The sequence below is a fragment of the Phyllostomus hastatus genome, unplaced genomic scaffold (assembly GCF_019186645.2).
Source record: "Phyllostomus hastatus isolate PE091 unplaced genomic scaffold, TTU_PhHast_1.1 phas_scaffold_78, whole genome shotgun sequence".
Taxonomy (NCBI): Eukaryota; Metazoa; Chordata; class Mammalia; order Chiroptera; family Phyllostomidae; genus Phyllostomus; species Phyllostomus hastatus.
Window position 1 is genome coordinate 23,941,410 of NW_025334041.1, and position 12,817 is coordinate 23,954,226.

A 12,817-nucleotide genomic window follows, 5' to 3' on the forward strand; every position below is an offset into this window, starting at 1 on the left:
TATCGAGGCAAGTTATATCTATCCACAGTAAGATACACTGGTCCTTAAGGTATACTATATAATTCTTGGGTTATAGTAAATTAGGTCTACCCTTAGTAACAACTGTCCTACTGTATGAACAGAGTTGTCACAAACTAATGTGATTAAGCTGAAGTTTCTCTTCTTAATAATTGGAATAGTGCCCATACATTTACTTAATTGAAATAGAAATACATTTTAAATGATGGGCAAACTGATCAAATCCTTTGCAATAAATAAACATCAGAACAGCCTGAAAAAGTTGTGATCAACATATCACACTGATAGAATAACTTCTTCTAAGCCACTTATTCAGTGTATTAGGAAACATGCTTTATAAATTGCTGCTCTGTTGACTTGATAAGGAGCAATGCATTTAGCTACAAACTATACTCACCATTTAACTGAATGGCAATCTATTTCCTAAGTAACTAACCAAATGTCATAACTATATTTCACATGCCATTGGCAAATACACACGAGATCTGAAATACATAACCTCACAAGAATAAACACGAGTTTCAACATAAATTGCATACCTGTGCTTCTGGTGACAGCTGCTTCTCTCTTTCTTGTAAGGACATTTTACAATAGGACTGTAGAGCCAGGTAGTTTTTCCTCTTCCACTTTCTGTCCAACCTGTCTGCATGCTGCTTACAATAAGCAAAAAATGGATCTGCTATGTCCTACATCAAAAAACAGAGGGGGGAAGTGAACATTTTTATTCCAAAGGGTCATAAAAAACCTAACACAAGAGATAATTTTTTAAATACTCTCCCACATGTCAGTTATTTCTAAAACAGATTACAAAACTAATTTATATACATAATGATAAAAATTGCTTCTTTAGAACCTTAATCCTGTATATCGATATCAATTTAACTATTTTTTTTCTTTAAAAGGTCTTGTGGATTTAAAAATACTGCAGTCAAATCTTATATATTATATCTAATTATAATGGTATGCCTTTAAAAATCTTGTTTAAAATGAATAGGGTTTTAATAATCTTAGGTAGAAATTATCATTAAATATTAAAGTTACGCATACATAGATTAATATTATAAAGCAACCAGAACTAGCCAGAACTAGCCAATGCAGATAAGTGGGACATTTCTAGCCAGCTAGCGATGCGTGGACAGAGTCTAACCAGGACAACAATGGATTAAGAAGGCCAGGCCCTGTCAATAAAACACTTTAGGTATCCCCTTTCATTCTTTATATAACCCTAAAACCATAAATGGAAACACAATTTTCTCATAGCCATCTTTCATGGTACTAGCCCAATGAGTACATTTTTTTATTCATAAAGAGTTGGGTACAAAAAAAGATGAAAAGAAGGTATTTATCAAAAATAGAAATTTTTTAAAAATACAGAGCCTAAAAAAGTAATCTACAATGTAGATTGCTAACAAAATGACAGGTACTCTCAAGGATAAGAAGTAAAGTTAAGCATCCATATAGTTTGTATTTAAGTTATAGTAAAGGAATCTCTTAGTAAGGTGGGGTTTTACAACTCAAAGAGAAATAATCACACACACAGAAACGAATGAGAAAGAACAGAAAGAGAAATAATAATTTTAAAGGAATCTAAAATGTCCTTAACATTGAAACAAATATATGATGCAATTCTGTAGTGTGACACCCACAGATCTCAATAGCATAGCACTGTGGATAAGATCACAGAATTTGGAAATATAAAACCCTGGATACAAATCTTGGCTCCACAATTTACTGGTTTTACAGCTCCCAACAAGTTGCTAAACATCTCTGGGCCTCTGATAACTCATTAGTAAAATAGGCTTGATAATAACTATATGTGGCTATAAAAATAAAACACAAAAATGTAGGTAGGAGATTGCATTCACACATACATGCAGCTGCTGTCTCAATGAAGCGCTCTAAATCTTGGTGACAGAAAATCCTAAATGGAAATAAAGAGTACACTGAAGCCCAATCAAATGGCCAGATCTGAAGTATTACTCATTGTTTTAAAGTAGGAAAGGCTGAAACTGAGTTATCAGATAGAATTCATGCTTGCATGGCTAAGTTAGACATTGGGGCCAAAGCCTGACTTAGGAAGACCAGTCCGTCATTTTTGGTCTCAAAGGTATCTGAAAGGGAGTAAGTAGCCCAAGTGATGCTTTGTGGTGGTTGTTGTTGTTTTGTTTGTTTGTTTTAATCAGTTAATTTTGGACTGAGGGACAATACACCCTAATTCTAAGGTTAACATGACCAAGGGATTCATCTTGTTTAGAGAATGGAACATGTATATTAAGCAAATTTCAACTACTGTAAAAACCACCACCTTCTAATACCTATTCTTCTCTTTTCTTCCCTTTAGTACTAGAACCCTCTGAGTTTTTACTGAGTACATGGCTACCCTGCTGGAAACATTCTGCTTCAGCCTCCCAGCAACCAGATATGGTCATGTGATAACTTCTGGCCAATGAGGTGTATGAAATTTCCAGACCGTGTTCTTGAAAGAAAGCTTAACTCTGAATCTCCTTTTTCCTCCTTCGAACAGGGTGAACCCAGTCAAAGTGGTATTAAACTATCTCCGACCATGTGAGAAAAATATAGTAATTTACACATACACAAAATTTTTTAAAAAGAGTGGCACCATTTTACATTTTTGTAAATCAGTTTAATGTTTACACAATTGACATAAAGGAAGATAGCTTGATTCTCAAAACTGTTTCCATATTCAAAAAATGTTATATTGTTATGTTATGTAATCTCTGGATATCACCCCCGCTGCTCAAGAGAAAATTAAGAATAAAAACAGTATTCACCACTTTCATATTGTCATGAAGATAGCTTTAACTTCACAGACCCCTTGAAATAATATTAGGGAGTCTCTAAAACACACTTTTAAAACAACTTATTGCTTAATTTAAAGCTGATAAACTTAGAAGGAAAATTATAGAATTAAAAATAATCATAAAAAGATAGAAATGCAGCTTATAAAGACAAAGTAATGACTTTATTTAGAGAGTAATAGCAAGATTATTACCTAAATACAATTTCCAATTCTCATATAAAGTATGCTGACATTTTAACGCTTTAAGACACTTCAGATTGTTTCATTTCATCCATCAGATCTCACTACCAAATTTTAACATGTTTTTCAAATGTCTGACTTGCTTTAAGACTGAGAAAACCACCCTGGCTGCTGTGGTTCAGTGAATTGAGTGCTGGCCTGCAAACCAAAGGGTCATAGGTTTGATTCCCAGTCAGGGCACATTCCTGGGTTGTAGGCCAGGTCTCCAGTGGCAGTCATGTGAGAGGAAATCACACATTGCTGTCTCTCTCCCTCTCTTTCTCCCTCCCTTCCCCTCTCTCTAAAAATAAAATCTTAAAAAAAAAAAAAGACTGAGAAAAGCTCACATATATTGTTTACTCCTGAAGTTTTAGACCAGCAATCTGGGCAAAGACTTTAAGAATAAACTTGTAAGTTTAACTGACGAGGCATACCTGTTGCAGGATGTAACTGCATCATGAGAAGTCTCATGATACATGTTCATCAACTATGGGTTTAAATAAACCTACCTCCTCCGCTGCTGCCTCTGAAAGCAGACCTTCCTTCTGGGCACAGGTCACGTGGAAATAAGCCCTGCACATCCCTGCATCACAGCTAATGCAAACTCCAGTTCTAGCAAAACGAGGGTCTTCACAGAAGCTGCATTCCTACAATGGAGTAACAGGGAAGTGCTCAGTGTATAGATATATCTCCAGGACAAAGATAGCATTCTCAAATGAAGCATCCACAAAATGCACACAGTGAACCAATAGTGTATATTAATGCAAACAGTAACTCTGGGCAAGCCAAGAGTTTATATGAAAAAAGTAATTCTCTATGTAGTTCAAACAAACCAAGTTTCACTGACATAATAATAATGATATTATTATTTGAGGGTTTATCATATATTAGGCACTATTCTAAGTACTTTATATATATTAATATCATTTGATAATATTTCACACTGATATGTGAATGAGATACTATAAGTATTCCCATTTTATACATGAGAAACTTGAGGTAAAGAGAGGTTAATAAATCTGCTCAAAATAACACAAGAAATAATTGGGAACCAGTCTTCCAGCCAGGATAATCTTACTTTACAGTCCATGCTTTTAACCATTAAGCTACACTGATTGGAACAATATAATACTACTTGTAAAAATGAATGACAGTAAACAAAAACTCAAAGAAAATTCACCAAAAGATCTAGGCATTACAACCAAAGAAATCATGCATTTTTAAAATATCTTCAAGAAAATTAAAAGTAACCTTAAATGAATAATTTGGTGAAATCAGTAGTGATACCTGATATAGACAATTATTTATATTATTTCTGTATATGAGGGAAAACTGTAAAACTGAAAGTATAAACTGCTGAAATTATCCCAAATTCCCTCCAAATCTATTTTTTTATCCTTTTAACTCTCTTAACTACACAGAGGAAAAAAATACAGTCTCAAAATATATACTGCTTTGGTATAGGAATCTTCATAAAAGAAAAACTTGCTAAATTGTGGATGACTGCCAATAGATAATTAAGGAAGTTCTACTTAGTAAATGTTTTCTAAGTAAATTAAGTATAAGGGAAACACATAAAAGGGGGAAGTTTCAGTCGGCACTAGAAACACTGTTAAAATACAGTTAGTGTCTCCCTAGTGGGGACACGTCACCAGACGGACACATCAGCAGTGAGTGAAAACAGCGGGAGCAGGACTTTGGGTGCTGATGTGAAAACACTCCCAACTCCTGATACTCTACTGCCTATTTAAGGGTCTTTTCCCAATAATAGTAGAATGCGTGTGCTATGAAATACCAGCAAATAGTAATGTAAACATGATACCAAAAAGAGAGAGAGAGAGAATAGAGAGAGAGGGCAGGAAAGAAAAAGAGAGATTAAATTATTTAAAGGATGTCGATACTATGAACAGAACCAAACTGCTGCGAATAGTTCCCTGTGTAATTTAATATAATGTGATACAAGTGAGCAAGGGATTTCAGAGTGAATACAAAGAAAAATTTCCTGACAAAAAATCTGACTTACAAGAGTGTAGAAAAACCTATGAGAGAAAACAGAATATTCCTTAATTGCCTGAATCACTTCAGATGCTTAGAGAGCTCAGCAACTGAGAACACAGGGGAGAAGCAGTCAAGGTCAGGAAATGGGTGGACAACGTGGCCCAGAAGAGCTGCCCCTGTTTTAATTCACAGCACTGTGCTTGATTTTGCAGTTCAGGTAGAGAATACATACTTCTCTACTCCTTTTCCTAGTAATACTTCAAAATAAAAGCAAGTAATAATGAGAAAAGTCAGCTAACAATTGGACATTTAATGACTTCTCAATCCACAGGCTACTGCTGGCTTCAGTTATACAAAGTAATATTTAGTTACTGTTTTTTTCTAGATTTATATTTATGATAATAATATATGCCTCTTTAAAAAATGACTTAAGCTAGTCCCTTCTGGCTCTGTGCTTGTAGATTATGAAGCTACTATCAAAATGCAGTTACTTCTACTTCGAATAATGGTGAACTAGGTAATCTGTATTAATGTGACTGAACTAGAAAATGTGGACAAATTTTTTTTTTAACTACAGCTTAAAGGCATTTGAGAGGTAACAAGACAGTGTAGAATTACCTGAGGACCAGGAAAGTAAATTCAGTGCCTGGGCCTGCTTTTTTCCCTGGGGGTTTTAGCTAATTCTGGAGGGGGAAACTACAGATAGTTAAACAAAAATTATCCAAACTACAGCACAGACTTACTCGAGTGCAGGGGGGGAAAGGGCGTGAGGCAGGGGGGTGGTTAGAGCCCAAGGAAGATACCCTGAATATAATTTCAGAAACTGTCAAATTTCAAAGTTTTCAATGTCAAAATTTTCCAACAATCTATAAATTCCACACTTCATCTTTAACATGTTTCTGATACTATTCAAGAGTTTTTCTTCCCAATTTCCCAAGAAGCAGTAATGAAAAGAGAACATATTAGTACCCAGTTAGTTCTAGTATTCCAAGATATTTGTAGTAATTGTACACCTGAGTTTAAATTAATAAGTGGGTATTTTTAGCATTTATAAGCCTAAAGATAAGTCAATAAAAATTAATCTATAAACAATCAAAGCTGAGAATCATTTACTCAGCAGGTTATGTAGTCATAGTGATAAAACCGGTCCTCGAAACCTGAGTAATGTGCTTCCAGTACTCTTTGTCACAATTTTGACAAATTCCACTTCAAAAGTAAAGTCAGAAATTAGGTTTTCATTTGATACAACCAATTAAAAACAAGGATTTGTTCTGAGAACTCAGTATATACCAGGCAGTGTGTTAAATGCCAGAGAAATAGCAGTAGTGCTAATTACAATTTTACCACCACAGGTTATTATAAATTGAAAATACATGGGAGAATTTATACATTTTTGACTTTCTGAGAAAATTACTATAAATGATAAAGTGACTTAATGCTCACTACTATACAAATAGCATTATTAGTAACAATCATCTCTGTAGTCAACAATAGTAGTAAAAAGTCGTGCAAATTAATAAGTGAAAACTTTTCCAGGCAATCAAAAACACTTTGTCTCACCTTGGCACCATACTTGGAGTAGTTCATTTCAGTTAGTGTTACTGGTCGTAATTTGTCGATATCTCCAAATGCTACTCCAGGAACGTACAGGGCACAAACAATGTGAACCCATCTATAAGGAGAGAACATAAACATTTGCCATCAAATCCTTTTATAAAATGTCCACATGGAAAACAGACATAAAATGTATACTATCTCAAGTAACTACTGAAAAAGTTCTGTGGTCAGCTTTCGAAATTTCAGACACACAACTGAAGAATATGGAACACGTATAGAATATCTTTTCTTTACAGAAAAAGAGACAACAAGCACTACTTTTCCGGCAAGCTAAGAGCTAACCCTTACCTACTTCACTTTGTACTTATCTGTTATTCTTAAATGTTTGCACAAAACCATCACTCACATGAAAGAAAACATCATTTTCATATGTAAGAAAAAGTATTCATATTCATTATTTTAAGCTTTGAGATTTAAGATCTTAGTTTAATACTGTGAAGTTACTCTGTAGTAATTAGGTAAAATAGCTCCTGTTACATTTTTTTTCTAAAATCTGTTGGATAATACTTAAGGACATATTTTAAAAGAATATTGGATATGCACCTTGACTTTCTTCCCCGGTTACAACTGATCACTAGAAAACTGTACAGAACAGTTATAATAATACAAGGAAGTCATATTTCATTCACACATCTCTTCCCCATACAACCTACACCCTACAACTTATATCCCCCGCATACAAATTTGTTAAGGTCTGAATGATGCTGCAACACTAAACAAAGAATGCTCAAAGTCTCAGCACACTCAGAGAGACAAATGGAAGTTGATTCTAATTCTTTTTTTTCAGTGCTCTGAACCTTCTTTAATATATTAGACTCCACTTCTGTTTGCTATCAACCAAACAAAATATGGATCACTGGATTTTGAAATTTAAACAGATCTATATCCCTTCTGTAAAAAAGGGTAAAAATGAGATGGCAAATCTCTCTTACCTTGTGAATATATTAACAATTTCTGCTTTATCACAGCCTGACAGACTGTGATTGCTACATGGTTCTGTTTTGTGATACACTAAGAGTTTTAAAGAAGAAAGACTAAGAGTCATTTTATAAAGGTTCTAGGTAAAATAGTTACAAATCTTTTTAAATTATCTTTTTTATTGGAAGAAAATCCAAGGTTTTGAGATTTTTCCTTGATAGAATGTTTTAATCCAGCCTCCCAAATGCATCCCGTGGAGTTCAATATAAAGATACACATCTTCAACAAGCAGCTTTCTCAATTTAATTTGCTCAGTTTTTTCATGCTCCACTGGTGTATTAAGTGCCGCTGCACTCTGCAGGAGTTTATCTTTGATAAACTCAACAGCTGGCTGCTTGCTTCATACTGACCTTCTTAATATGTTTTAGTACAAGTCACACAAAGTACTATAGATTTAAACTGCCATTTCAGTAGGACTGACACACAAGTGTATCATTTTCCCCAACCACTCATGAGAAGATGCCAACATTAGTCTTTATTAAAGGGCATTCAAAAAGCTGAAACAATGTTGGTCCTTATTAATACCTGTTGTAAATAGCATTTAATTCATTTGTTTAGCTGCACATACTTTAGAACTTTGTAATTAAGACAAATCAAGAATTCAAAAAGGAATAATCTTCCTTGTTACTTTACCATCCACTTTGCTTGGAGCTATGATGACAGATGTTGATTGGGGAAAGGAGCAGAAAACAAGCATCACATAAAACCACCAAAAAACAAAGAGTCAGAATTGTTATTCTAGTATAGAAACTATTAATAGATTCTTTTAAATTCACATATTTTAATAAAGCAAACTAAGGAGAAAGATACTTCTCAAAAGACTCATTTCAGAATAGGAACAACATTAATCAATCAAATTTGATTCTCGAATGCCTTGAATTTGTAGTGCCTTTACAACATATAAAGCAAATTCACTTCCAGTATGTTATTTTCAGTTTCTCATTTATTCATTCAATGATCACTTACTAAGTTTCTACTGGGAACAGGCCACCACACAGGCAGGTTGGAGGTCTAATAATGAATGCAAGTGCTTCCAGCATTGCCTAACATTCTATTTCTAGATATTGGAGTTTGTCTGATATTGCCAATAATCAGGTTTATTAAATCACTTAGGACAGGGTAACATACTCTAAGAAATGAAATAAAAACTTAATGACAAGAATATACTGATGGCTTTCTCACATTCAAAAACATCACTTCATATGTAGAACTGGTGGCTACCATCAGAAACAAGGAAATAAATATCATTAGCCCATGTAACAGAGTTCAATTTCAAAACTTTTTTCCTTTCCATTCAATGGTCTTTCTCTTTCCCTGTTTTCCATGTGAACCTAGAATACTAAATGTCTTGTCAAATCTTCTTGTTTTCTGGGAGGTTTTTTGCCTTGAATCAAGCTAGTATTATCGTCAAATTTTATCAAGACCTGTAATTTCTACTAGCATATAGATGAATGTGTATATAAACATAAATAAATTGTTCAAATAGTACAAAAGAACTTTTGCCAGACTGAGCAATTAAGGGAGATGTGTATGTGTGTATATTATATAATATATATAGTATAATACAATACACACACACACACACACACACACACACACAAGGTCCACAGGAGTCAATACAAATCTCTCTCAGTAAATCTAAGTGGCTAAAGAGGCCTCCCTTTCCTGCATTCTGAAGCAGCTTTACAAGTTGCTTTGTCAATTGTGATAACATGAAGAGACAGCTACTTTAAAGTTTTCAATAAAATTTTCAAATTGTTACCAAAAAAAAAAAAAAAACAACAACCAAAAAAAAACCACCCCTCCTCCCGGAAAGGAAGGTCTATGAAGCTCAGTGTTTTCCAAAGTTGACTTATTTATTCACCACAATTTACGACCATAAACTTCAACTCTCAGAACTAAAGAGTTACTAGAAAGAATTTACGCAGCTGGTACTCTGTGATTACCTTAAATAAGGAGAATACTATTTTTAATAAGAAAGCACTAGCCCTGGCTGGTGTGGCTCAGTGAATTGAGCACCGGCCTGCAAACCAAAGCTGGTTCGATTCCCAGTCAGGGCACTTGCCTGGGTTGCAGGTCAGGTCCCCATTTGGGGCATGGAGAGCAACCGAAAGATATCTCCCTTGCACATCTATGTTTCTCTCCCTCTCTTTCTCCCTCCCCTCTCCTCTCTCTAAAAATAAATAAATAAAATCTTAAAAAAGAAAGCACCAGTAGTAGCAGTGGTAGCAGCAGCAACTGAACTAAGGAGACATTCAATGACCACCATTATGTGCCAGATACTGTATAATTATTTTATAAGAATCATCTCATTTAATTTTCTCAAAAGGGCTAAGGAAACTGAGGCATAAAGAACTTAAATCACTTGACTTAAAATTAGAGTTACTAAGAAATCTAAATATAGGTAGTCCATCTTAAAAGCCAACACTTGAAATGCTATATTAAACTCCCTAATTCCAGGACAAAGTCAGTCCAACATAAAATAATGCCTCTGTCTATGGTACAGACCACAGATTCGTATCAAGTGTCCAATTGTTTGTTATATTTTTTGGGAGGAGATCAGAAATGAGGAAAAAGAGGTAAGAAGTTTAGCCAATTTTTTCTTGAAATCCACACACAGGACTCTCTAAGAGTTCATGGCAGAGCATACCCCAACAACATTAGACAGCAGCATTTCTCAAGGGCCTATGTACCAATTGAGGCAAAAATGAGAAAAGGAAGAAAAATATTTTTTTACCTTACTAAAGTAACACTTATTAAATTTTAAATCCTATCCTTTATTTTGGAACAGAATGCATCCTATCCTTTCCAGTGCTAAAATATGAGAAATGATGGTGATAATTTGTATAGGTTCTGTTCTTGTTACAATCTTAAACATGTTTGATAAAAATACTGAAATATTTTTATGTTGCAAAATAAAATATTGAGCACCGCCCGTATAAGGAGGAGTGAGAGTGGAGACGGTGTGGGTGGTAATCCACAAGGTACAAAATGTTAGGAACTACTCCTACATTTCCGCCATCCATCCCAGATGGTAGTCTTCTAAGAAAAAACAGGAAAGACATCACACTATTCTGGTAACAACTGCTTAGATGTGATAATAAATATAAGTGTGAATACAATAGTGAAAGAACACAGGTGTTTGTGCCAGTTAACAATTTACTGCCTCTCAGCTCCAACTCTGTATCTGCGCTGCAGTAATGCATAGAAGCCCTACAGCAAGCATTCCTGCTTTACAGTGAGCATGACGTTAAGCTTCCTCAGAGTGGTGGAGGACATTGCAGGAGGACAGGGCTTCTCAGCAAGGACAGAGGATGAGAAGAGGACATCTGCCAGAGCCCTGCCCCAACCACATGCATCGTCCTCCAATGACCTTGCAGGCCCAGCCTGGAGATCCCTTTTCTGAGGCCTTCACAACACAGACACCACAGGTAGGGCCCTGACTCCCTGTGCAACCTGTGCACAGCCATCTGTACTTGCCAAGAACCACAGGGCAGGTCTGGCCAAGGTACACCAGCAAACTTCCCTGCCATTTGGTAGGCTACAACTACACCTTCTCCAACAAGGTCTGAGCCCCAGCCTGGGAGCAGGGATTATCCTTCTAATCTTTTGTAGTTCTTTTATATCTCATAGTTACTTTTTATCAGAGCTTAATAATTCTTTAAATTAAACTTCCCCTTTTAACTCACTATATGGGTTCTGTCCCCTAATATATTCTTAGAGTCAAAAAGATACAGGTTCAGCTCTGGCTGGGAAGCTCTCACTTGGTTAGAGCGTCATCTCACCACACCAAGGTTAAAGGTTGATCCCCAGTCAGGGCACATACAAGAATCAACCAATGAATGCATAAATAAGTGGAACTACAAATTGATGTGTGTGTGTCTCTCTCCACCTGCCTTCCTCTCTTTCTCTAAATTCGATCAAATCAAATCAACTAATAAAGGTATGGGTTCAAACTTGATTGTTCACTAGCTTGTGGTTTTGAGAAAATTGAAATTAGTTAAACAATCTGAGCCTTAGTTAGGTACTACACCTATAAAATTAGGAACTTCATAACCTGTATCACTACAGGGCTAATATTAAGATTAATTAGGATACTGGGTATACAGACCAATGTAAGTATTTAAAAAATGGTCTTCCCTCCTTGCCACTCTGATTTTTAGCATTTACTCTCTGCCAAGAAGATACAAAAAGCATTAAAGGAAAGGGTGTAACTCAGAAAATCAGAGTAAAAGACAGAGTCAAAAGTAGACACATTATAAAGCAGGCATATTAACCCAACAGAATTATGACATCGACCTTCCAGCATCTGTCTCCTTGAAAATTCCATCCTGATTAGGACACAGTTCACAGCTAGGGGAAACACCACATTTACATGCATCACAAAACCAAGGTTCAGTGGAGTTTTCAGAAGCTGAACTCATAATAGAGTCACTCTCTCCATCAACTCCATAGCAACCTAAAAAACAAGAAAAAAAAGTATGATTAAATAATTTATTTTTTTAATTTAAATTTATAAAATCACAAAAGGAAAAAGGAAACAGAAGAGAAAAATTCTAAAAAAATTGTTTATAATAATAATATGAATGTCAAAACACAAAGATAAAATCTTTTTATAAAAAATACTTCTTACCTACCATAAAATATGCAATAAAATAAATGACTTTTTAAAATAGTTTTAGACCTACTGAAAAATCACTAGAGGATGGGAAAAATTTACAGTTCTTTAAAACTTTTTTTAATTTAAAAAATACTTAAATATGAGTTTTCACTAAAAAAATCAAACTGAGTCTAGGAACTATTGATTTGTAAAAATTTGTTTAGCTTTCTTTGCAGAACAAACATACAAACAAAAAAGTCTCTCACCTAATTTTGGAGGTGGCAGATTAGAATGCAAACTCATACAACCATAACTGCAAAGTAAACATTAGTCAAAGGAAAAGAAGGGCAATACAACATTTGAACCGTTCAGACTAGAGTCAGACAAACTGAGTTCCATTCAAAAATGAGCCAACCAGCTATGAGGTGTTTTTTTAAAAAAACATTTATAATTCAATCTTCTGTAAAAATGTACCCATAACTGAAATGAATGGAAACATTCCTCTTCTCATTCACTAATAACCTGTGTTCTGATAGGAGTTAGTTAATGTGATAAAAATGTTTAAA

At 34.8% G+C, this 12,817-nt stretch overlaps 1 protein-coding gene across 9 annotated transcripts in view; it reads right to left on the bottom strand.

Moving 5' to 3' along the window:
- Positions 1-12,817, bottom strand: part of PHF14 (PHD finger protein 14) — a 182,497-nt gene that overhangs the window by 145,315 nt on the left and 24,365 nt on the right. For all 9 annotated transcript variants that reach the window (XR_006784410.1, XM_045828012.1, XM_045828016.1 and 6 more), the window contains exons 5-8: positions 11,951-12,110; positions 6,617-6,728; positions 3,568-3,705; positions 558-704 (exon numbers count right to left, since the gene is read on the bottom strand). Coding sequence is in view for 8 of the 9 variants with exons in the window: in XM_045828012.1 (XP_045683968.1) it covers positions 558-704; positions 3,568-3,705; positions 6,617-6,728; positions 11,951-12,110 (557 nt within the window). In the remaining variant the exon portion in view is untranslated. The remainder of the gene's footprint in view (positions 1-557; positions 705-3,567; positions 3,706-6,616; positions 6,729-11,950; positions 12,111-12,817) is intronic.